Raw genomic sequence first — 25,043 nt, forward strand, 5'->3', positions numbered from 1 at the left:
AATTTGGGGCGGGAACTCAGGGGGTCCCTCGCAGAGAGTTGGGGGAGGGGGCCCAGGGGGGCCCCTCGGGGGGAATTTGGGGCGGGAGCTCAGGGGGTCCCTCGCAGGGAGTTGGGGGGTCCCTCGCAGGGAGTTGGGGGCGGGGGCCCAGGGGGGCCCCTCGGGGGGAATTTGGGGCGGGAGCTCAGGGGGTCCCTCGCAGGGAGTTGGGGGCGGGGGCCCAGGGGGGCCCCTCGGGAGAAATTTGGGGCGGGAGCTCAGGGGGTCCCTCGCAGGGAGTTGGGGGAGGGGGAGGGGGAGGGGGCCCCTCGGGGGGAATTTGGGGCGGGGGCCCCTCAGGCGGCGGCCAGTTACCTGGGCCGACGAGGTTTCCTCCTCCCCGGTGGCGGGTCTCGGTCAGAGCCGCGGCTCGGTGCCCGGCCTGCGCTCGCTCAGCGGGGGCGGCGGCGGCAGAGCGTCTGGCGGTGGCACCATCCTCCCCGCCCGGCTCCGGGCGCCCAGACCGACCGCGCGACCGCCAGGCCCCGCTGCGCCCGGCCCCGGCTCCAGGCCCCGCCCCGCCAGCGGGCAGCGCATGCGCCGCTCCCGGCCCCGCCACCAGCAGCCGCGTCGCCGCTGAGCCCGGGAACCTCCCCCGCCGGGGCGGCGCGCGGCGCAGCGCCTCCCCACCCCGTGCACGCTGCGTTTCCCCCTCTGAGGCACTTGTCCCCGGGGCTGCAAACTGCCGCCCTCGCCAGCCCCCCCCCTTCCTTTCGCCCCTGAGGGGTGTTTTGTGGTCACAGAGCCCCACCAAGGGGAGAAAGGAAGAGGGGGGGCTGGCGAGGGCGGCAGTTTGCAGCCCCGGGGACAAGTGCACCCCCCCACCCCCGTCCCGATTTTTCACACGTGCTGTCTGGTCACCCTAGACCCTGTGTGTTGGGGGTGTGTGTGTGTGTGTGTTATCTCCACGCTTCACCTGTCTGCGGACCGCCCCGCGCTTGGCAAATAGTAACCGAGGGAGCGTTGCAGCTCTCTGCAGAGCTGGGTCAGGGCTGTGTAGCCATCACGTTACCAAACACTGACATGCAGCCACCTCCAGGCTGGATCACAGCTGCTGTTTAGCAGCAAATAGCCACGATTTAGGACAGGAAGTGAAGAATATTGCAGTTGAGGGAAATTACAGGGGGAATTAGGGACAATTATATGGTTTTGTTTTTTCCCTCTAGCTCCCCTCACAGGAAAGTCTAACGCATCTTTTTAAAAAGTGCCACAAGCTCTTCATTAACTATAAGAGAGCACACATCATCTGTTTCATGTCTCATCCAGAAGACAATGCAAAATCCTTCATTGCAAGAGGGAAAGACTGAAAAATGCTTTGTGATCAATTCTAAATAAGGGAGTCTCCCCCTAACTACAGTAAGATACTTGAAAGATCTGTCTAGTATCTATTTGAAAGGTTGACAGCTATGTAACTGAAGCCCTAAAACAAGTTTGTTACCATTCCTCTTCTCCAAAAATGTCACTAAACTCAGAGGCTTGGTTTAAATTATGATGAAAGATTTTTTTTAAATGCTAATGACCCTTGGGCAAGTCTCAGTTCTGCCTGTTTAGGATTTGAAAGATTTATGGTTATGCTATAACTCAGAAAACCAGTCCTCAACATCTGGTAAAATTCAGGGGTATATTTTCTGGATGGATTTTTTTATAGACAACTGTACATTTATAATAGGTTTTTTAATGAAATTCAGTGGAACCCTGTTGTAAAGCACACAATGATTTAGCAATTAAAAATGTTAAAACTTACTATAAGAGATGAGTAGGTGATGTAGTATCTTTTATGGGACCAACTAAACAAGTTTCGAGCTTACCTCACCTACTCCGTCTCTCTCATATCCTGGGACCAATATGGCTACAACACTGCAAAAACTTACTAAATCTTTTTCAATAGTGTACTTTAATTTCAATAGCTTCCTTTGTTGCAGGACCTGCTAAGAGATCATTGCTCTTTTGTTGTGATGCTTTGTCATCTTTTTCAGCTGGAGAGAATATTTTGTGTCACAGTCAGTTCTCTCATACCACAGCCCTGAATGGCAGGAAGTATTGTTTAAAGACCCAGTCCCACAGCCCTTACTAATATAAATAGTCCCATAGGAATACTCATTGAGTAAGGGCTGCAGAACTGGGGCCAAAATGTGTGTGGTAAAGCAAGAGTTACAGCCAAATCCAAGTAATGAATTTGTCCTTATGGTTTATTAATTGTAACACTCCACTGTTTAAGTCATTTCAAATTAAGCAACACAAAAGCACAAAGTATTCAGAAAGCGAAAATCCTGTTATGTCCAGGGGATACGTTTTTTCCTCCCATGTCTAACTTACATGAGGATTGGAGGACTTCCCACAGAGGCACAGATTCTACAGAGGTGTAGGGTTAGCCTTGAAGCCATCCAGCACTACTGAGAACAGATATTCAAACAAGCTCTGTCCATTCTTTGAAAATTAACCTTGTCTGAGTGCCCCAAACCTTCTTCAAAACACTCAAAGACCACCATTTGAAAATTCCCTTATCTTCTTTCTCTACATACAAGTAACTTCTGTTTCTGTGGGATTCAGACTACATTCATTGAACTCAATGGCAAAGCTCCCGTTGGCTTTAATGGTGCAGTATCAGCGCCTGTGAGTCCTACTCCATGTAATCAGTGGTTCTCCTGCTGGGAAGCATAAAAATGGCATCTTACACAGAAAGAACCATCACATCACTCACAAATACAGATAATGTGACAGTCATTTCTAGGAAATGTTTTGAGAATTCCTTTTTTGATATGTTTCTATTCTTATTTGGTAAGTATTTATGTAATCAGGGTATTATAACAATCTATGAGTTTTCCTTTCAGTGTGCAAATGATAAGAATCCAGTTTTGTTTCGTCCATCATCTCTCATGTTTTTCATTCTGAAAAATGTTTTAGTTCAAAAAGGCACAAGCTTCTAATGGGTAGATCAGGTACATGGCTTTGCAATTGCTCCACTGTCATTTTTTTAAATCATTCTGCTTCACTTGTCAGTGATTTCAAAGGCCTTTTATAATTCTCCATTATTGTAGCTATGAATTTTGAATTCAATTATCATTTACATCTTGTTAGTAACACAGCCAAACAATTTGGATTCCAAACTTTTAGCAATCAGCAGAAAAAGAGCTGCCACATCTCAGAAACAAAAGCTCTGTTGAGGTCTGAAGAAAAGCCTGCACAGAGGCATCTCATTAAAACTTCCAAAAGACCTTCTCATAGCTCAGAGATAATGTGGAAGCTCATGACAGTGGCTGGACAAGTGCCAACACCTCAAATCAGACACAAAGAAAGTCTCTTTGAGGGAGTTTCAAGAACCACAGAAACACTGGCATAGAAGAAAATGCAATGTATGTTCAAGATGGAAAACGACTGGAGACTTCGTATTTGTGTTTTCCATGCAATTACTGCAAGAAACATTTATGTTAATTTACTTACACACACACACACACACACAAAAGTTCGCCTTTGTAAGTATTAGGTACAGTGACATAATGAAGTGTAATGATTATACACACAAAGTACGTCAAAAGAACATTATTAAAGTTGCAAAGTCAAGCACTGAAAAGTTAGGAAATGTCAGATTTTACTCTGACCCCCTTGTGCTCATGCATTATGACAGTCTTTAATTACATGATCACATACTATTTTTTCCACAGGACCCCTGCCTCATTCAGAGCACAGGATCCAGTGCTCACTCAATGAGCAGCAGCTATCAGTATTTTTTTTTATCCTCATTGTTCAGTGTGTTGCACCGACTTATTTACTGCACACTATTCAAACTTGGCCTTGTACACAGAATTATGGATTTCCTCATGGTCTTTTCTATGGTGCTCATCACTATAGTATCTAAGTGCTTCATACTAATTATCTTCACAACTCCCCTGTAAGGTGAGGGGGTGCTATTTTACAGATGGGGAGCTGAGGCACACAGAGAGTAAGGGCAAAAGTATCCACTAACTCTGGGTTCCCAATCTGAGTCACCTAGATCCAGATCCTCAAAGATATTTAGGTGCTTAACTCCCAATGGAAGTTAAGCACCTATTTAGCGTTATATATAGCATTTTGTGTGTTCAAAGCACAGCTTGGCGGGGGGGGATAGCTCAGTGGTTTGAGCATTGGCCTGCTAAACCCAGGGTTGAGAGTTCAATCCTTGAGGGGGGCCACCTTAGGGATCTGGGGCAAAAATTGGTCCTGCTAGTGAAGGCAGGGGGCTGGACTTGATGACCTTTCGAGGTCCCTTCCAGTTCTAGGAGATTGGTATATCTCCAATTATTACCTAGCTTCCATTGACATCAGTTGCAGTTGTGAGTGCTCAGCACTTCTGCAGATCTGACCTCATGCCAGACAGGTCTCATGTCTGGCACCCAGAAATGAGGAATGCACAATTAGTGACCACCTATGGAAAGTCTGGTTTAAGCCCATCACATAGGAACTCCAGGAGACGAACGTATAGAATCTAATTTTCCAGAGAAGCATTTAACTGCCTCCATGAGACCACCTTTTCTATTCCCATAATCCCCTGCATCATGTACTAAACACCTTCCAACTTCTGCAACAAATGAAGCAGCAGTCCTACGGACATATTCCTTTACTACACAATGTCAGAGCAGGTTCTTCCTGTGACTGAGGCAAGGGTCCTATGGAAAAATAATGTGATTATCACATTTTTTGAAACATACTTTTTAGTGTGCAATTTCCAAAGTTTTTTAAAGGAGAAAACTGAATAAACAGAAATTCCATCATGTGGAATCATAGTGACTCCCACATGTGTCAGCAGGGTGTCCTTTAGATCCACAGCACAGACCTCTGCCAGTTCTTCTAACAGAGTAACTCATAGCAGTGATAGGTTGTCACCCTCTCTGTGGACCACCCACTAGAGGGGGATAAGAAGTATCCTTTGCCAGTGGGTTTCACAGATATTTGCTGACAGAAGAATGAGGAGACGCAGGAATCTTGGGTTCCGTGCCAGGCTTTGGAGGGGAGTGTTCTCTAGACAATCATGCTGTCTATTACATTACATTGACAATCACTGGTCATGACCAGCAGTGCAGGCCTAAATAAAATGCACTTGACATGAATAAACTCATTTTGCCCAAGTCTGAACCTACTCGGACACTATAGGTTTTAATGTCTGACTCATACTCAAATGCTATTGGATTCACCTACCCCTTCTGAGAGACTATGAAAAAGGGAGCAGGGTGTGGGGGGAAAAGGAAAAACAAGCATTAGACTATGCAAAAAGGCTGAAATGGGAGACAGAGATTAATACAATTTGATTAAAGAAATAACACCCACAAAACACCCACTGGTGCACTGCCTGTAGGGGTTCTTCTGTCCATGAGAACACAGAACACTTACATTTTTTTTCTGGCATGTGTTTAATTTAGATGGAATGTCACGGATTCAGATGATTTTTCCAAACCCAGAAAGAGTCTGAGAGGCTTGCCAAGCCTAAAATTCTGGACAGCTGGCCCATCTATAATCTGCATCACATTAAGGCCCTGCTCCAGCACTCACTGAAGTCAATAAGAGTGGCAGATGCTCAACACCTCAGGTTTGCAATGTTGTTACTTTTGCTTTCTAAAGCATTCACTCTTCATCATCTAGAATTTTTCCTTAATAGAGCACTCCTGAAGGCAGCCATCTGTCTGAGATTTCTATAATAACTGTTTTCTATTTGTAATGGCCATTTTAAAGGATCCTTTTGTCCCATTTCCCAACTAGAGCTACTGCGGCTGCTCTAAGGGTTTAATCCTACTCTCTAATATGCAATATGCACCACACTTTAGGAAGTCAGCCACTGGGCTTCAGCACGTATGCACAGGAAAACATTTTGCAAGATGCTCAGCAGTGCATGCCATGAACATGAACTGCTGGAATGGAGCCAGTGTGCATCGGTTTGATGTGCCACCATCTCTTTTATTTCACTCTGGAGCATACCAGGACAGAGAGGATATCAGGAGAGGCAGGAGGGAAGGCTTGCTTTAAAAATTTCCATGTGTTTTTCTTCTTGATTTCCTGCAGTTAGTTACCCCATTCTGTACTCACTGAGCACTGTCCACAAGACTTACCCTTTCACTACACCAAAGAGACTGTGCTGTCTACTAGATTTAACATTAAACTAGGTACCACCAGCTCCTAGACAAGTTACTTAACCCACTCTGGACCAAATTTAAAATTGCATCCATTTATGCCAGGGTTGAATTTGGGTCTGTGTGCCTCAGTTTCCCCAGCTAGGAAGCTATCTACACCACAGAGCTGTTGTAAGTATAGTGCCTAGCACAAGGGTGTGCTGCTCCCTTAATGGGGCTTCTAGTCATTATCACAATACTACTACTACTAATTAATAATAATAATTTGTGCATCATATGCCAGGAACAAAGTATGCTGTATAAACATTGAGGCCTAAAATGACCTCTTCTCTTCATCCCCAAGACCAAATGAGAAAGCTTACTTACTTCTTCACTTCATTATTTTTCTGTTGGACTTGTAAGAACTATCAAAGATTTCAGAGATAGGGAAACTACCAAACTACGTGGCATCATTTTCTGACTCAACATCTTTAAAGAGAGAGGAAATGGGAACCAGCTTTGTAGGAGTATGGGGGAGGGTAGTGTTCCTATGTAGCAGAAAGTTTTATCTCAAAATATGACTTTCTTAATTGCTGTGTACAACTCTGGAAGCTTAACTTACAGGGACATGTCAATAGAGGACAATTGCATGTCATAAAAGGAAAGTATGATTTCAAGGAAAATGTCCTCTTATCTGAGATGCATACTGTTTGTTGTATCTGAGATGCATTTTAAAGGTGTAGCTGCTATTTTGGGGAGAAAGCTCATATTTTCTGCCTCTCAGTATCTCTTAAAATTACATATAGTTTACTTAATGAGACCCAAGAGTATCAAATTAAGACTTTGTACAACTTCTACTTGAGTTCTCACATGTAAGAAATCAGGCTGTTTGCTGCAGAACAATTATTTCCCTAACTTCCATAAAACAGAAAACCCTATGTTACAGGACATCATCTCTGTGCAGAGATTATTTTTCTTTCTCTGCAGTACTTCTGCTATCAGCAAACAAATAAAACCCCTTCAAATGATGTCCACCAACAGGGATTACTCAGGAGATCCTTGAGGGGAGGGGTAGCCTCTGCAGAGTTGGTGCAGTGAGACACCAAGCCTGGTGGAAATCAGCTGAGAAGTTATAATAGCCTTAGGTGGTATTAACTTCTGAGTCAAGATCTCTAGGCACTGAGGAACCTCCTTTTAAACTGTCTATTGGGATGATGATGAGAAGGAGATGCACGGGAGAACAGGAGTTGGAAGCTACATAAAGGCATAGAACCTCTCAGTGCGTAGCCCTCTGCCTCCAATAGATTCCCTGCAATCTGCATGGATTTCAGAGGATCCACTGGGCTTCAGACCAAACGCACAATCTGTTCCATAAGAGCAAACAATCATTTAGGGAAACGAATGAGAGGAACCTGGCAGTTTTCCTGCTCCCTAAATGCCAGCTCTATGTTTTTTCACTGGAGAAGACAATCTGATCCACTGAGAGTGAAAATAAGTGTCAACAGAGAGAAAGCGTCACTTCCTCTTAAGTCAATCATACTAGGCAAGCTATTTAAGCGATCCTATTTTAAAAAGTTAGTTTCCCCTCTTCATATACCTTAATAAAAAAAATACTGCAAAAAGATCAAACTTTCCTAGCTATAAACAGAGCCTCATGATCACAATTAGAAATTACTTCCTATGTTGTCATAAATAAACGTGAAGTGGTACAAGCATGTGAATTTGTTATTCATCTCCCTGACACTGTGAACATTGAATGGTGACTTCTATTTGTATGTGCTGCTTTATTTTTTAAAACTACATTTATGGATTACTTCTTTTCAGTAGGCTACCAAAACCAGAGATATTGACAGAGTAGTAAATGAACACTCATCTAACAAAGGGTACGGATATACTATCTGTGCTACTGCAGCAGGCTTACAGCGCCGTTGCTATGTCATTGTAGCAGACACTTGCTACAGCAGGGGTTTTTCTGTTGTTGCAAATCCAATCCTCACAGTAGCTAGGTTGACGGAAGCAGTGTCTACAACAGGGCTTAGGTCAGCTTAACTAATGTCTCTTAGGGGTGTGAATTTCTTACATCCAGGAGTGATGTAGTTAGGTTGATCTAACTTTTAGGTGTATGGCCAAGGAGTATGGCTAAAGAGTACAAACTTACACTGGTATAACTATGTCACTCAGGGGCATGAAAAATCTAACCTCCAGCGCAGACAGCGCTGTATCGACAGGAGAGCTTCTCCTGTTGACAAAGCTACCGCCTCTCACGGAGGTGCATTAACTACACCAATGGGAGTTGTTCTCCTGTCAGTGTGGTAGTGACTTTACTAACACGCTACTGCTGCGTCGCTGCAGCTTTTCTAAGTGTAGACCTGCCCTCAAACTTATATGCTAGTGTGGTTGAAGAACTTCTGTAGCCAGCAACAAAGCCTCACACGGTGGAAGTGTACTCCTGTAAGGTGGATGTAATGCTGTGTTAAATGGCTCTCATGCAGTGAGCTGAAACAAGAGACACTGTAGGCATGTAGCTTAACTGGGGCCCAATCAAGTGAGCTGGTGCTAGCAGTGTTGGGAGCCCTAGTGTAGACTGGGTTTCAGTTGTCAATGTAGAATTCAGCCTCTTGCCAATTAAGCCTCAACTATCCACAGCAAGTACACCAATTTAGTTAAATTAGTTTCTAAATCTATTTAGTTAACTTGGTACAACCCTCTCATGTCAATACCATTTAAAATGTAGCTTAATCTGATAACATATTGAATTAAGTTAAATTTATATTAGCTTTTAAAACTGATTTATGAGTCTCCATACAATAGTGTTCTACTGAATTGATTTAGACAACAGTTTAGTTAAATCAGTGCACTTTGAGAGTAGTCAAGGCCTTAGACATGATCCCAGCAGGGTTAGATGACATGCTGAAAACTCTGGTAGAATCCAAAATGCTGTCTACAATAAACTGAAGTTAGCAGTGGTGGGAAATTGTTCAAACATTCCCTAGTGCAAAGCAGATTCTGGAGAAGAAGTGAGTGGAAGGACAGCAGAGAGGATGTGAAATTGGAGAGAACATGGAGAAAAAGGAGGGGATTAATGCAGGAAACAGTAGAGTGAAGGCAGAATTCTGTAAACCCCAATAAATGAGCAATTTAACTATGTGTTTGCACATATTGGTTTAGACAAGTTCAGGTATTTGTCCTGGGATTCCTTTAGGAGGACTAGGTGTTTTTGCTCTCCAGCTACCGCCTCTATCTTTCCCAGAACTAGCCCTCCATTACATTGGAATTTCTGAGGACAGGTAGGGATTTTGTCTCCCTAAGGGAGCTGGAAAGTGTTTGTCACTCCTGGTTTCACAACTGTTCATACACTGATGTATCACCAAACTTTGGTTGCCCCTGTCATAAGAACACAGAAATGATCACATTGGATCAGACCAGCAGTTGATCCAGTCCAGTGTCTGGTCTCACCAGTTGCCTCAGAGGCAGTTATAATAAACTGTACAACAGGTAATTATGGAACAACCTTCTTAGAAAGTTTCTTCCTAAACACTGCCAACTACAGGGTGACTTATGCCCTGAGGGTTTAATCTCTTTTCTCCACCTCTGATGGAACTCTGGATGTTCTTGTTAGCCATATAAGTGCCTGATCTGCTTGTCTCACAGAGCCTGCCCTACATTATACCTAATGAACTTGGCTAACTACAGATAAGAATCTAGAAATACCCATGGCAAGATAGGCAGGTAACAATTTAATTCCAGGCCATGTTTACTGCCTGCAGCTGCCACAATTATCTTTCCAATTCTGTGAAAGCTGAAGCACATTGGAACAGGGTAGGGCATCTAGTAAATGGACCTTCAAATACAGAATACTGTTTGCTATTAATTTAGAGTGAATTTATAATTGTACAAACAACAGACTGCTTCTGCCAGCCTGAAATGTTGAGTTAATGACTAGCCAGTTGTGGCAGAGAAGGGTAGCAGGTAGCTTAACAACTCCCAGCCAATATGGAATTTCCCCTTCCCCAACAGCCATGGCTGCTACCCCAAGTAGATACAGCCCCCCAACACACACACACAGCATCCCTGGAACCTAGACACCCTCTACCTCCACTTCACTGTCCCAGCCCCTGAGGCCGGGACACCCTCTTCACAGGCATGAGCCCCAGCCAACATGCCCACCAGCCATACCAAGCAGCCCAGGTGCATGCAGGCCCTGGCCGTACACAGCACTTCTAGTCAACAAAACCATTCCTGAGGCCAAGACAACCCCACGCCTAGGCCCCCCTCCCCTCGCCCTTCAGAGCCCCCCCTCCCCGGGGGCCGAGCCCAGCCCCCCCCCTCCCCAGGGGCCGAGCCCCCCTCCCCTCGCCCTCCCCGGGGACCGAGCCCCCCCTGCCCTTCAGAGCCCCCCCTCCCCGGGGGCCGAGCCCAGGCCTCCCTCGCCCTTCAGAGCCCCCCCCTCCCCAGGGGCCGATCCCCCCTCCCCCTGCCCTCCCCGGGGGCCGAGCCCCCCCTGCCCTGCCGCGCCCCCCATCCCCGGGGGCCGAGCCCTTCAGAGCTGCCCCCCCCTCGCCCTTCAGAGCCCCCTCTCCCCGGTGGCCGAGCCCCCCCCTTCCCCTTTCAGAGCTGCCCCTCCCGGGGGGGCTCATCCCGAAGGCCCAGCCCCCCCCCAGCTCCTTGTCTCTCTCCCGGCGCCCCGGGCCACGCCGCCGTCCGGTCGAGACTCCAGGGCGCACGCGCACTGTGCCCAGGCAGGGCCGCGCACATCCGGGTTACTGGCGAGCTGCGCGCGCTCGGCAGCGGGAAGCGGATCGCCCAGTCCTGACTCCTGTCCCGCCACATCCGGGTCCTTCTCCGCTACTCCTTCCGGGTCGCGGGGAGACTGCTAGTTCCGCTTCCGGCGTGGCTGGTACCGGGAAAGTGCCGGTTCCGTTACCCAGGGTGAGTGAGGGGGCGAAGGGCCCCGTGCAGCCGCCCGCGGGCGGGGCTGGGATCCCCTCCCGCTCCGTAGGGATGCAGCAGCGGGGTGCCTGCCTCACGGGCCGTGCTAGACGGGCGGGGCGGCTCCGGGGGGGTGGGGGCAGCGCCGTGCCGGGACTGAGCTGCTCGGGGGGGGGGCGGCCTGGCCGAGCTGTGCGGGTGGGTGCAACAGGTGCCCCCCCCCGCCCGTATGCCACCGGCCGCAGGGCACCAGCCATCGCCCTGGCCGGCCCGTCAGCAGCCCCCGGGTCCCGAGGGGCAGCGGGTGATGGGGGCGACATCGTGATCTGTGGCGAGGCCCCCTGGGGGGTGCTGAGCGCGTGAACGGTTCGCGGTCCGTGCCAACGCCTCTGAGACCCGTCGGGTACCGCGGGGAGGAGGGGCACGTGGGATGGTCTCCTAGTGTGCAGGGCGGTGAGAGTTTCTAAAAATACTGGTTAGCAACTCTCATCTGCCCTTGGGGTGCGAGTGCTTCTGCATGTGCCTGTTGCATTAAGAAAAAACGAGCGCGGTCACGAGACTTGGTTGTAGGAGCCTAGTTATAATAAGCCCACTGGCCCCTACTAGCTTGGTAGGACCTCGTGTCTTGTCCTCCATTTCTGAATAATGGTCTAAGCTGTGACTCCTCAGCCCTAGTATACAGAAGACCTACGATAGGTGAAGTGAAAGGGGGACTATGGAGCGCTAGCGCTGGAGGTGAGTCTGAGTTTGGCCAACAGAACTTGAGCAGCTGTGCAAGAGGCAGAGAGCTTTTACCTCCACCATAACATCTGCATTTCTAACTGGGAACATTCTTCTTGATGGTGAACAAGCTGGTTAATCTGTTTGCATCCACGAGCAGAGCTGAGTGTTCCTGACAGTGAGGTGCTCTCTCTCTGGACAGCACTGTCTGTCTCCGGGGAGAGGGGTGGCAAGTCATCTCCTCTTCACCTCCTGCTAATCTGGAACAGCCCTCCTTTGACCTTCTACCTCACTGATTCTCCACCCATTTTCAAACCTCAACAGAAAACATGTTTTTCTCTCTTCTCTATACTACTAAATCTCTTTCTCCCTCTGCTATTTGTGTCTCTTACTGTGTGTGACTTAACTGTAAACTGTTTTGGATACAGTTGGTATGAATGAGCCTAAGTAAATCAAAGATAGGGTTGTTTTGAGTGAACTGTACGGTTATGATGTAATCGCATTGTCTGGGCAGGTGTTTGTTTTGGCTTTGTTTTCACACACCTACTTTGATAATGGCACAATAAAATATGCCCTTGAGTGTGTTGTGTTGTAGGTATTGCACATCTGTAATGGTGTAAATGAGTAGGGAAGGCTAATGCTTACATTTAACTCTGTAAAGGCTAGAAATATTTTATATATGTAGTTCTTCCATAATTACACATGTAGAGCTCACACTCTTGACAGTCTCATTGCTTAATAGTTCCTTAGTGCAGTTGAGATTTGCACTGACTATGATTGTGATGCTGCTTTGCTATAGTTGGGTGCTACTAGCATAGACTAGGCAGGATGTGCATTGAATTAACATTGATGGAGCACACTAATGAATATAATACTGCTAAATTCAATACAAATGTAACTCCAAGCCCCAGTTTTAGCTCTGCACTTTATCCCTCAGTTTTAAAACTTGGTCATAACTGCTGCAGTTCATACAAAATGAACAACTTTAAACAAACAACCTAAGTTATACTGCAGCCTTTAAAATACTGTAAGCATATAATATAAATCTACTTGCCTTCCAATTAAATGCTGTTCTCAGTTCTGTATTTTTTTTAATATGACCATCTCTTTTTCCCTTCTCTTGTTGCAGATATTGCTGGCAGTAATACTACATATGCTTCAAGGATGTCTCTCTCTCTTATAATAAAATGGGGTGGACAGGAATATTCTATAACCTCATTATCAGAAGATGATACAGTGTTAGATCTTAAACAATCTCTCAAAGGCCTTACAGGAGTGCTACCAGAGCGCCAAAAGCTGCTTGGACTTAAAATGAAAGGTAATTCTTCACATTAGTTATTGGTGGAGCTGCCTAACTCATCAGAGGAAGAACCTGCTTTTATGTGTCCGAGCTGTATACACCAGTGGCGCTCTCTCCTCCCCACGCTAATGGCTATGGATTTTGGATGGGTGTGTTCGCAGGGATGTCACACATCACTGGATGTTGCTTAGCTTTGGTACATCATGCCTGTTTTTAAATTACTTATGTGAAATTTCTACAAATTAAAGTTTAAAAAAAAAAGTAAACTGCAAGTACGACAGGGATTTTATGTATAGTACCTGGGTAATGAAGCCCCTGTCTTGATTGGAGACTCAAAGCGCTGTTGTAATACAAGTAATTTTTTATTTCAGTTTGGCATTACTCTGTGTATTAATACAGGTTCATAATAGTCTGTCCTTGAACATGTTAGTGACATAGGGAAATTGAGGCTCCAATGGCATGGTATTTAGTAAGGGTCTGTCATCTTAGACCAAATGAAACCCCTCGACTTCAGTGCAAAAACAATGATCTGCTTGTATTGTAGGCAAACCTGCAGACAATGATGTTAAGCTCGGAGCTCTCAAACTGAAACCAAATACTAAAATCATGATGATGGGAACTCGTGAAGAGAGTTTGGTAAACATTTTCTTTTTGCCCATTTGCTTCTATAAAATTATAAACTGCACTTTGTCATGTGTTTCCTAATTATGACTGAAATTCTAGTGTTCCAGAGACAAGTTAGTGTAAGAATAATGGCACCATACCAACTTTGCTGCTCCTGCCTTGTATGTAAAATGAACTTGCCTGTAGAACTGTAATAGATTTGCATGTTATAATTGCTGTAGTGATCAGTTTTAAGTATAAGCTCTGTTATGTGCTTCTAGTGTGTCTCAAAAGTTTCACTAATTGTGCCACTGTTAAAATGAAAAGCATATAGATTAAGTAGTTTTATCTTTTTCCTGTAATGTGTTGTAACAAAATCCTGAGATCCAGTGTGTTTATTTTAATGCTGCTGTATTTTTTCATCCCTCTAGGAGGATGTCCTTGGACCACCCCCTGACAATGATGATGTAGTCAATGACTTTGATATTGAAGAAGAAGTTGTTGAAGTAGAAAATAGGTGTGTTATGGCCATTTTAAGAAAAGATTGCAGTGTTCCTGAATGTTCAGTCCTGATGTGTTAACTATAACTGTTTGTACGGTTGTATTAGGGAAGAAAACCTACTAAAAATTTCCCGGAGAGTCAAAGAGTACAAAGTGGAAATTCTGAATCCTCCTCGGGAAGGGAAAAAGCTGTTGGTACTAGATGTTGATTACACACTGTTTGGTAAGTTATAGAATTTTTTTTTTTAATAAATTAGTCTGTTCACTAATTACTGTGTTAGCCTTTGATAGGTATTTTTCCCCTTACAAGTCACATTTTAATAACTTTCACTTGTACCACCATACTCTGCCTTGTACTCTGTTTTTTTGGTCTTGCATTGCTACTGTTTTTAAAAACTGTGCTTTATCAACATTGAATACTGTTGGCTTAAGGCCACAATACATAAACTTGCTACACAGGGATGCAGAGAGAAGGGTTGTATTTTTTTAAGTTTATACTTTCATCCTAATAATTTTCCTTTCGTGTGCTGTCCCAGGCAGCGAGGTGGCAGTGAAGGGAAAAACTCTTATTTTAAATATGATAAAGTCAACCTGTAGGTGATCAGGTTTCTCTTTTTGGGAGGAGGAGATTAGTTCAGTGTTGATTCTCATGGAGTTTTGAAACACCCAGCCATAATACATTGCATATGAAAACTACCAAAATGGTTTCTCTGAGAGATCAGCATTTCCTTATGACTTCACAGACTATTCTGGGATGTGGGGACGTGATGGAGTTTGACTCTAAACCTTACCAATTATCTTTCTCTCTCCTTACCCCCAACCCCCTAAAAATTGTGTGTGTGTACGTTTGTGATATGTTCGTAATCTGGGATCAGAATTCAAGTCATTAGTACGAGCATGAGTTGAAGGTGCTGTATTAATAAGGAGAGTTTCACAGGAAGCCATTTTCTAATGAAGGCAGACTATTATGCTTATGTGTTTGACAGTAAGAATAAATAAGGCACATGATCACAAATACTGCCTTTTGAAATAAGGGAAGAAAAATGGTCTTATGGTTAACTGGACTCTCTCTGGGGGAATCTGTTAAATTTTTGGCTCTGCCACAGGCTTGGGCAAGCTAGAGTCTCTCTGCTTTAGTTCCCAGTGTGGGGATACAACTTCCCTATATAATAGGATTTAGGAGAATATATTCATTGTTTTTTGAAGTGTTGGGTGCTTCATTGATGGGGCCCATACAGGAATCAGATTTAACAAAAAATATGCTAAACTAATAATGAATTGTTTTGTTTTCCTCTCAGACCATAGGTCATGTGCAGAAACTGGGGTAGAGTTAATGAGGCCATACCTTCATGAATTCCTGACATCTGCATATGAAGATTATGATATTGTAATTTGGTGTAAGTTATTTTCCTTACCAAATGAAAATCTTGTAAATTGTTTGGCATGTAGGATGCTGCAGTAGAGATGTTAAATATACTTGCAGCTTTTGCTGTTTATTGTAAAACCTGATGCAATACCTTAATTTTGGCTGTATTTTATTTAATCCCTGAGTGAGTAGTCGGTTCATGCTCAGTAGTGATTAGATCTATTTTTAGAAAGATGGTAGATCTCAAGTAGCTAAGTGAATGTGGTGAAGAAATGAACAGGTATAAAATTATATTGAATATTAATTTGTACAGATTAACAAGTAATTGAAGGGATTAAGCTGTATGTTAAACGTCCATATGCTGCTTGGTGATGTGCATATATCCCAAACCAGATGATAGAGTATCCCTCAGCGGAGTGGGGCAGGAAACAAGCAAAACTCTGTCACTATTATTACAGGGCGGTCACTGATTTGCCTGAACACACCAGTTGGTTTCCTGTCTTCTAGCAGGTCGAGGCTTGTCTCTAGCTGAGCTACAGTCTAATTTGTTTTATCTAGCTTTAATCATGTTACAGCAAAAGGGTTGATTTAGTTTGAATAGTCTGCCTTTTAAAGTGTATGCAATATTTGATCTAGTCTGTTACATTTTTCAAGCTAAAAGGAATTAATTAGTTTAAACTAAATATTTTACATAGGAAACAAACTTTAGGACAGTGATGGAGAGAAAATGTAATGGTAGTTTAACTTGTATCAAGCAGGCAAGTCTGATAGCTTAAGAGAATTGAAACTTTACCTTTCACTGGTTCATCTTGATAAAGTGTTCTTTTCCCTCCTCCCTCTGTTCTAGCTGCTACTAATATGAAGTGGATTGAAGCTAAAATGAAAGTAAGTTATGTTTGGAAATATCATTTTGTTTCTATTATGTTGTCAGTATTTGGTAGATATGAGTTCGTAATCTTTAATCAGACTGTGTTCAGCAGCTTATATAGCAATACCAGCAGTTAGGAAGTGTGGGCAGGGAGATCAAAAGCTGTTTGGATTTTCTAAAAGTTCATAGTGTTTTTAAAATGGCCTCCCTCTCAAAACTGAGAATAATCCTAATTTTAGAATTCTGTATAAAGTTTCACTGCAGTAAGTGTTAAATTTGCACAACTAAAATATAAAAGAGGAGGTGCTAGAGATTAGATTGGTCATGCAGATTTTGCCCTGTCATTTGTATATATAATCTGTAATTATAATATCACATACTATTTCATAAATGTAATTCAGTTTTTTAAAAGTGTCCATAGATACACATATAGCATCCTAGAGATCTGCAACAGGAAGCCCCTCTCGTTTTTTCCTTGCACCTTCCCCAACGATGGAGCTCTGCTCTCTCCTGTGCCTCTTACAAAGTGTATAGGAGCCCTTTCAGATCCAGTTCTTTACTGATTTAAGCACAACAGGCAATTAGCTAGTGACTGCACAGCTGACTTAGCCGTGAACATATTTGCCGCTAGCTTTAGCTATCCACTTAGTGAGTTTAGTAAAAATTGCTGCATGCTTGGTTTGTAATTTTCAAAACTCAGTCAAATCAAAACCAGTTTCAATTCCAAAATTATGCCTTTTGTACTTCTGCTGTTTTGGCTTTGTGGCTGCCACTTTTTTCAGTGTTTTTAATTGGGAAAAGTATATTTTCCACTTTGCTTATGCTCAGAATAGTCATGGTCTTTTTATAAATCAGCCTTAGGTAGAGATCAGTGATAGAGAACTTCAGTCAACGCTATGAAAGCTTTGAATGAATGAAATTGGGGTGAGAATGGTAAACATTACACATCCTTAACTATGTCAGATGTACCCCACTCTGATAAATAGGTCTGTCAGACTTTCCTGCTCTTATTGGCTAGCATTTATTGCAAAGGAAATGTCAGAGCTTAAATTTCAGTTCACTGGTACTAAAACATGGTTTCAAATCAATGTCGGTTTATGATTAAGTATCTTTGTAAAAGGGTTGCTTACCACTCATGTGAGGTGCAGCTGCTGCCTCAGTTTCCCCTTTCTGGTTAGCCCTCTGGATAAAAAACAATAGTCCTGTCATAGGTAAAGGAAAGTCCAATGAAATAAGATATCTAGAAAACAAATAATTTACCTTCCTTTGGCCACAGCCCATTCCCTAGATACATGCAACAATCTCACCTTGATTGCAGGGATATAACTAGACTACCTCTAGATGGCACCTCAGCGCTCCAGGGGAGCCTGTTTGATCTCCCTCTACATGGGCTGCAGGTAGTCCTCGATAGCAAAGCAGCCATTTGCGCCAAACTCAGCTGTATCTGCTTCACACTCTGGCCTTCCTGGTTTCCTTCTCTGCTGGGAGCCCACTGTGGTCCAATCTTGGTCACTTGATTCCCACCAATAGCAGCTTGCTGCGTCTCTCTCTCTCTCTCTCTCTAAACTGAGCAGAAGACATCTCTTGTATTGTTGTCCCCTTCCATAGCTTTAAGCTTATGTTGCTTCTAGCCTACAGTTTGCAGCCTTCATTTGGGAACAACAGCCCCCAAAGTACCTGGCCTTAAAGGGCTGAAACAGAAAAAAGTTCTGGAGCTGTCCTTGAAGGGTCACCACACCCTGTTACAGTTCTCAGAGGTAACGTCTGCAGCAACAAAAGTGAGGCAGAATAACTCGGTTTAATTTTATTCTCACCGCGCACATATACATGGAATTCAGATGCTGTTTAGCATTTTGCTTTGGTATAACACTGACACTGCTCTATGTAGAGAGCACTCTTCATTTGTAAGAAGATTCACTTTGTACATAACAGCAAGGCATTCAGGTGTGGCTAGATGTCAGAAGGAAAGCTGTTGCAGTGGATGGTTTGTGCTTACTTGGTGCATGGCTCTGAATTTTAATTCTGGTATGTGCAACAGTGATATATAAAACTTACGCATTATAGCAAAGTTTAGTGTTACATGGTAGTTTTAAGAAAGGATTTGAAATAGAAATGATGCAGTGTCATTTACTCAAAGATTCATTTCTATAAACGATCTAAGTTGTCCGTGCTCCCATTGTTTCAGGAGTGGCCAGGCCTATAAAAGGTGAGCCACATCTGTTGCAAGGCTGATTCTTTGATTAGGCACTTACCCTTCTATTGTCCCACACGTTGACTACTATCGTTTTTGCTTGGTCTTTTGGGCCTGGCTATAATGTGGAACAGGAGCAAATAGAAGAAAGGAAAACACACGCTATTTGTTACACACTTAGCTTTAGAGACTGAGTGGGGGGGGTATGCATCATCTAGAAATTTTGGAGGATGTTGCCCCCTCTTCTCTTCTTGCTTGTTGTGGATACAGGGATGAAACTGAGGTGGGTCAGAAGCTCTCTGTATCTTGCCTCTTCACTGAACTCACTTTGATTTTATACTGATGTAAATTATTTATTAAGTTTGACCCTAGGAATTGCAAAACTACACTCATCAGTTTTTTCTGTTACTATAATTCTGTACTTTATTCTGGTTGGATAGGAGAGGAGACCTCTATTTTTAGCATGTCTCTGTTCATCCTCAACAGCTGACCCCTTCACAAATATAATGTATTACAATCAAAGTTTTTAAACTTGTAGCAATAAAACTGTCTGTCTGGAATTTCAATTATTAATCTCTGTTACCCAGGAGCTGGGAGTGAGTACAAATGCAAACTACAAGATAACCTTCATGTTGGACAGTGCTGCCATGATAACGGTGCACACTCCAAGGAGAGGACTAATAGATGTAAGAACCATTTGTATTTCCTAGACTAATGATTTTCCTCCTTTTAAACAGTAACATTTTCTTTTAAAAAAAGCTAGTGATCGGAACTCCCTTATATATTTTTGATTTAAGTTTGTGTTGGGACTTGCACATAAGAATACCCTAAAACCCAACGGAAGTTCAGGGAGGGGGACTGGGAAGAACAATCACGCTGTAGCATTTTGAATTTACAGTGGTTCTTTGGTTATAATAAACAGGGCTATTGGGAGAACATTCATTTGTGTCACAAGACTACTTTTCTTAGTGGTGGCTATATTGAATCTGCTGAAATTACCAATATACATTCAATGAGTAGTTTTGAAGTACTATATTGAAGACAATAGACTGCACGCACCTGCTAATTCTTCAGCAAAAGGATAAGTGAAGAGTACAGTAAAGTTGCAACGCTGATGGTATGATTTCCACATCTCTTGTTTTACCTCAGGTAACTCTTACACGCTTCTATTTGCAGGTGAAACCTCTTGGTGTTATATGGGGCAAATTTTCAGAGTTTTACAACAAGAAAAATACTATCATGTTTGATGATATTGGACGAAACTTTCTAATGAACCCACAAAATGGACTAAAGGTAACTCAATGAAATTATTAGCAGAGCAGCAACAAATAAAAGTAAATAATTGACTTCTTATAGCTGCTTTCTGTGTTTCTTGCTGTTTTTAAACTACTGAGGTGTTGATCAACAAAACAAAATGCATATTTGATAGTTTAAAAACAAAGAACAACTATTTGGACTAGCTCAGGGGTAGGCAACCTATGGCACGGGTGCCGAAGGCGGCACACGAGCTGATTTTCAGTGGCACTCACACTGCCCAGGTCCTGACCACTGGTCCAGGGGGCTCTGCATTTTAATTTAATTTTAAATGAAGCTTCTTAAACATTTTAAAAACCTTATTTACTTTACATACAATAATAGTTCAGTTATATATTATAGACTTATAGAAAGAGACCTTCTAAAAACGTTAAAATGTATTACCAGCACGTGGAACCTTAAATTAGAGTGAATAAATGAAAACTTGGCACACCACTTCCGAAAGGTTGCTGACCCCTGGACTAGATAGTCACTTTTTAGTAGTAAGGGAGATGTACTGAATATGGTATTTTGATTAACTGTTAAAGTAGAAACATTTAGACTACTGAAATGAAGTAGGAGGAGTAAAATCATTATATTGTTTGTGTATATGTATTATACATTTACGTTGTGGTGCCTAAAGACCACAATCAGATTGGGCCCCGCTGTGCTTGGTGCTGTACAAACGTAGGATAAATGACAATCTCAGAAGTGTGCTTAATGGTCAGAAAATAACTCCATTAAATATCTTGTTACTGTACTTTATCAGTAGTTTGCCAACATAGAAAAGGTCCTGCTCCTGTGAAATCATACAGAACAAAATTGCCCCCTAACTTCTGTTTCCAGACTCCTCCTCATTGATGTTGATTTACTGAATAGGACGTTGAATTGAACGTTCAGTCTGACTAGAGGGAGATGTGATGAAGTGTGAGACTGACAGAACAGTATCATTACTTGTTAATGGGGGTACAGCCCAGAATATATTGACAGCAAGACACATTGGAGATGGTTGTTGAGGCAGGATGTTGGAGGAGAGGGAATCAAGATCAGATTTTCAACCTAAGGCAAAAGAATTTAATCAGCCACTCCCCTTGGGCTTCACTGATTGTCCAAAAGCTTATGATACAAGTGGATAGCGAGATATGGAATGAGTTTCACAGCTCCTTTAAAAGGTCACAGTCAAGTCAAAATCATTTACATTTTTTGAACCCTCTATTGTTACAAGCAACACCAGAGATTGTTGTGACAAAGGGTTACACAAAACTTCCTTTACAGTTTTATTTTGTGCATTTAATGGCACTTTGTGTACAGCCATTTTTACTTAGTTCCTTCTGCCCTTCCCCCTTTTTGGTGGTGTGTGTGTGGGGGGCGGGGGGGGGTCTTTCACAGAATAATAGGGTAGAGAAAAATGATAGGGAAATGTAAGTGTAATGCCTCAGCAGGGGAATTTGGGGCAGATGCAATACCTGAAGCTTCAGTAACTTGTATTTGACTGTGTCCCTTTAACTCAGAAGTCAAATAACCAGTAGTAGGCATGATCAATCTAGAAGAGCAGCAGATTGATCTGGGACTGGAAAATACCTTAAGTTCTTGCTATAATTTTGTAACCTCTGTGGTGAGATTGCAACAGGGACAGGCTGAGAACAGAGCAGTAACAGTAGTGTTCTGTTATGGATAGTTAAGAGATTTCCTATCTCTGAGGTAGAATGTTTTGTACAGAAACTTGTGGAAATGATCATTTAATGTCTCAGTTACGGCCCTCCAGGCTTCCAGATTCCAAATGCAGTATGCATACCATATAACTTAAGACTTCAGTGAACTGAGCTTCAGATTGTAGGCATTTCTGGTCTAACTAGCAGGAAAGTAAGTATGAAGAGTACCCTTCTTTGTTCCTGTTTGAAAGCTGAGACAGCAAGAAATTTCATTTCTAGTTGGCTTAAGCAGGTGGGCATTTTCATGAAGGATGAGATCTCTCAAGAACTAAAAGCCTATAAAATACCTTGTTCTGTATAATACTGGAAAAGACTTGGTTGGTAGAGTTCGTATATAGATTATGTGTAGACTTTTCTGGGATTTCTCTTTAAGTGAGTGGCAGGGACGCCTAACTTACTCTGAACAGTATACTTAATAATAAATCTATACCTAATTCACAAATAACCAAATGTGAGAGAATTGCAAGTGTTGTGTTAGGCAAATGCTTATACTTCTGTCTCTCAATAGATAAGACCCTTTATGAAAGCACATTTAAATCGGGATAAAGACAAGGAGCTTTTAAAGCTTACTCAGTACCTCAAAGAAATAGCAAAATTAGATGACTTTTTGGAACTGAATCACAAACACTGGGAAAGGTAAGGACTATGTCAAGATTTCTCCCTCCCTCCCTAAATACTATATCATGTTTTAAAATTACCTGGAAGGAAAGACTGCACTGCTACACACGCTTCAACTTGGGATGGGTCTCTAGTTTTCAGTTGGAACTTAGGTCATAAATCAAAGCCTTAACACACTAAATGGTTTGGGACCCGACAGTTTGGGTGAGCAGAGAGCCTCTCATTCCATGTGATACTACAGCAGTTGTGGTCAGTGGAAGTGTTCGACCTAGCTGCTCTATAGCATGGGATGGGGAGCTGTGGTTAGGGTGTTCTCCATCAGAGGTCCTGGGGCCTGGAAGTCCTCCTCTTCCCACCCCTAGTCTGACAGACTCTAACTTTGTTAACCTTCAGGGCATATTACAAGGGTTGGAGGTGGTTGAATGTGGATCTCTATATAATGAAGTTCCTAATTGTTAATGAGGGTTTATGCTATGCCTGGGGGTTATGTTGTGCACCAGGTTTGGGCAGTAAAGTATTTTATTAAGGCTATATAGCCTTTGGGGGGAGATTTTCAAAGGCATAAAAGGCAGGTAAGTGCCAAACTCTCATTGAAAGTCATTGGGAAGTTGGGCATCTAACTCTCCTTTGTGCTTTTGAAAGACTTCCTCATAATGTTTATACAAGTGCCCTGAGCTTTGAGAGGAGCTTGCAATACCACACAATAAATAAATGTGTCTGCAACATGTTATTGTGAAAATGTTTGCTTGTCTCAATAAAAACAGCTCTGGAAATCTGTTGTAAATCTTAATTTACTAGTGCTGTATATAACTTAGAATGGAGGGCCAAATGTCAAGTTTATTTTAAATTAACCCTTTGGAACTCTGCTCTGAAGGCCAGTTATAGGGTGTTTTTAATAGAGATTAGAAAAGCTGTGATGTTACCACAGTGCTTGACATCTCCCAACTGTAGTAAGAGGAGAACCCTAAAAGTGGAGTAATTGAATGGCCTTATTCTTTAATAAATGGTCATCAAAACCTTAATCTTTAAAGGCATCTTCCTTCAGCCTTCAGAATTTGTCAGACTCCTAACAGAATTTTTAGATCAAAAGAATGTAAAAATAGCTATTCAGGTAATGTCAGATTAACTTAAACTTGAGTTAAATGTGTTTGCATATTTAGTTAGTTGTTACTTTCAAAAATAGTAACCACGTCTGTGCTGGATTGTAGAAAATCTACTTTTCACAGAGGGGAATGATGGTGAAATCTTGAAAGCTGCCTCTAACCACCACCTTTCCATCACTCAGTGCATTAATGATCATATGTCTTGAATCATTCCATTTGTAATAAGTCATTCAAAAGCATACTGGTTCTTAAGCAGTGTCATACAGTCTATTATAAAAGAGCTTGTGTACTAACATTATTCCCCTTCTCCCCCTCCCCATTTTATTTTGGTTAAAAATAATTTGTTTTGTTTCTTTCAGGTACCTTTCAAAGAAGCAAGGACAATAGCTTTAATAAACTCTTGTGGCACTGAACTGAAGAAAACATAATTTGAGATCATTGGACCTTTCCTTGCTTTTCTGCTAGAACACAATAGTGCTGGACACTGAATCAGACACCAGAATGACTGCTTAGACTTGGTCTTCCAGTTGGTTTGTTCTAATTATTATTATTATTTTTTTTATATAAAGATCACAGCAATAAGCTCAAAGAGAGAAATAAGCCAGTTGCTTTTTCTTGATTCCTTTCCGGTGTTATTAATTAAAATACTTTCTCTTTCATTGCTGCCATAATACCACCATAACCATTAAAGAGCAACACCATTCTGAAACTGGAAAAAAAAATTTAGACCAAAAAGGTTGAGTAAGGAGCTAGTCTTGGTATTCTCTGAATTCTATCAGTCCTCTTTCCCCTCTGTCTTAGAAACAGTCTCCCTCTCCCATTCCACTATTTAAGACTATAAAATACAAGCTAAGTTTTTGGTATATATTAGTATGTCAGTGTTTCATTGTGCAAGACAGTTCAAGATTGGAAAGCACCACCTCTAAGGCAAATATACACTAGTGTGCACATTTAGATTATAAAGCAGTGGATTACTGGAATACAAAAGACAGAAAACTACAGAGGGAGAGAAATCCAACCTTGTTTGATTAAGTGAAAAGCAGTCTGCCTGAAGAAAAATTCTCCTAACCAGATAAAGGGTATAAACCTCAAATGAGAGTCACATTCCTACTAAAGCATGAACAAAACCCTTGTTCTGTTCTAGTTAATCTTGTCAGAGTGCAAACACTGTGTTTCAATTACAATATTCAGCCATACTGGTTTTAAAGTATAATTTACTTGCGCTGCTTGAGCCTGCACTCTAGAAGTGTGATGTGACTGCTGTTTTGTATTACTGACAGTCCTGCATTATGCAGTTCTTGTATTTGAAAGAAGACTGACTCTTTCAAATAAAGATGGTATATATTGTTCTTAAGGAACTATAGCAGTTGTGTAAATAATAAATACCTTTTTCTTAAAGTGTTGGTCGCATGTGTCTTATGTTGTCATTTTTTAACAAGGATCTCTCTCTTCTCCTTCCCATATTAACCTTACACAATCTTTTCCCCTCTGTGTGAATAACCCTATCATCACATCACACAAGGGTTTTTTGCATCTAATTGTCCTGATTTTAGTGGGAAATAGTTTTGGGTTTTATTGTCAAAGAAAACAGGTTGGGAAAGATATGTACTTCGCTAACTGCCTTTACTGGGTAAATGAACTTTGACACTACATTTCAGGACTGATCAAACTTGCACTGAACTTAATAGTCCTTAATGCTGGGAGCTGATCAGGCCCTTATCTA

The 25,043-nt window shown here is 42.5% G+C and overlaps 2 protein-coding genes across 2 annotated transcripts in view; one reads left to right on the forward strand and one right to left on the reverse strand.

Annotated features, from left to right (window-relative positions):
- The window catches only part of RNF145 (ring finger protein 145), a 61,369-nt gene extending 60,829 nt beyond the window's left edge, over window positions 1–540 (reverse strand). The window contains exon 1 of the mRNA XM_045028355.1: window positions 355–540. The gene's annotated coding sequence lies outside the window, so the exon portion shown is untranslated. The remainder of the gene's footprint in view (window positions 1–354) is intronic.
- A 10,361-nt stretch (window positions 541–10,901) lies between these two features.
- Window positions 10,902–24,712, forward strand: UBLCP1 (ubiquitin like domain containing CTD phosphatase 1). The gene is made up of 11 exons (XM_045028817.1): window positions 10,902–11,045; window positions 12,895–13,083; window positions 13,610–13,701; window positions 14,100–14,185; window positions 14,277–14,392; window positions 15,468–15,566; window positions 16,383–16,420; window positions 19,182–19,280; window positions 19,771–19,887; window positions 22,108–22,235; window positions 23,680–24,712. Exons 2-11 carry the CDS (start codon window positions 12,930–12,932, stop codon window positions 23,705–23,707), a joined length of 957 nt encoding a protein of 318 aa, XP_044884752.1. The 5' UTR covers window positions 10,902–11,045; window positions 12,895–12,929; the 3' UTR covers window positions 23,708–24,712.
- The last annotated feature ends 331 nt before the right edge of the window (window positions 24,713–25,043 follow it).

Source organism: Mauremys mutica, chromosome 8 (genome assembly GCF_020497125.1).
Source record: "Mauremys mutica isolate MM-2020 ecotype Southern chromosome 8, ASM2049712v1, whole genome shotgun sequence".
Classification (NCBI taxonomy): domain Eukaryota; kingdom Metazoa; phylum Chordata; order Testudines; family Geoemydidae; genus Mauremys; species Mauremys mutica.

What these genes read in the sequence shown, in the direction of transcription:
- UBLCP1 (XM_045028817.1), top strand. Translation starts at nt 12,930, where the DNA reads ATGTCTCTCTCTCTTATAATAAAATGGGGTGGACAGGAATATTCTATA. An exon ending in GAACTCGTGAAGAGAGTTTG is followed by an intron (nt 13,702 to 14,099) that starts GTAAACATTTTC and finishes TCATCCCTCTAG; the next exon opens with GAGGATGTCCTTGGACCACC. An exon ending in TTATGATATTGTAATTTGGT is followed by an intron (nt 15,567 to 16,382) that starts GTAAGTTATTTT and finishes CCTCTGTTCTAG; the next exon opens with CTGCTACTAATATGAAGTGG.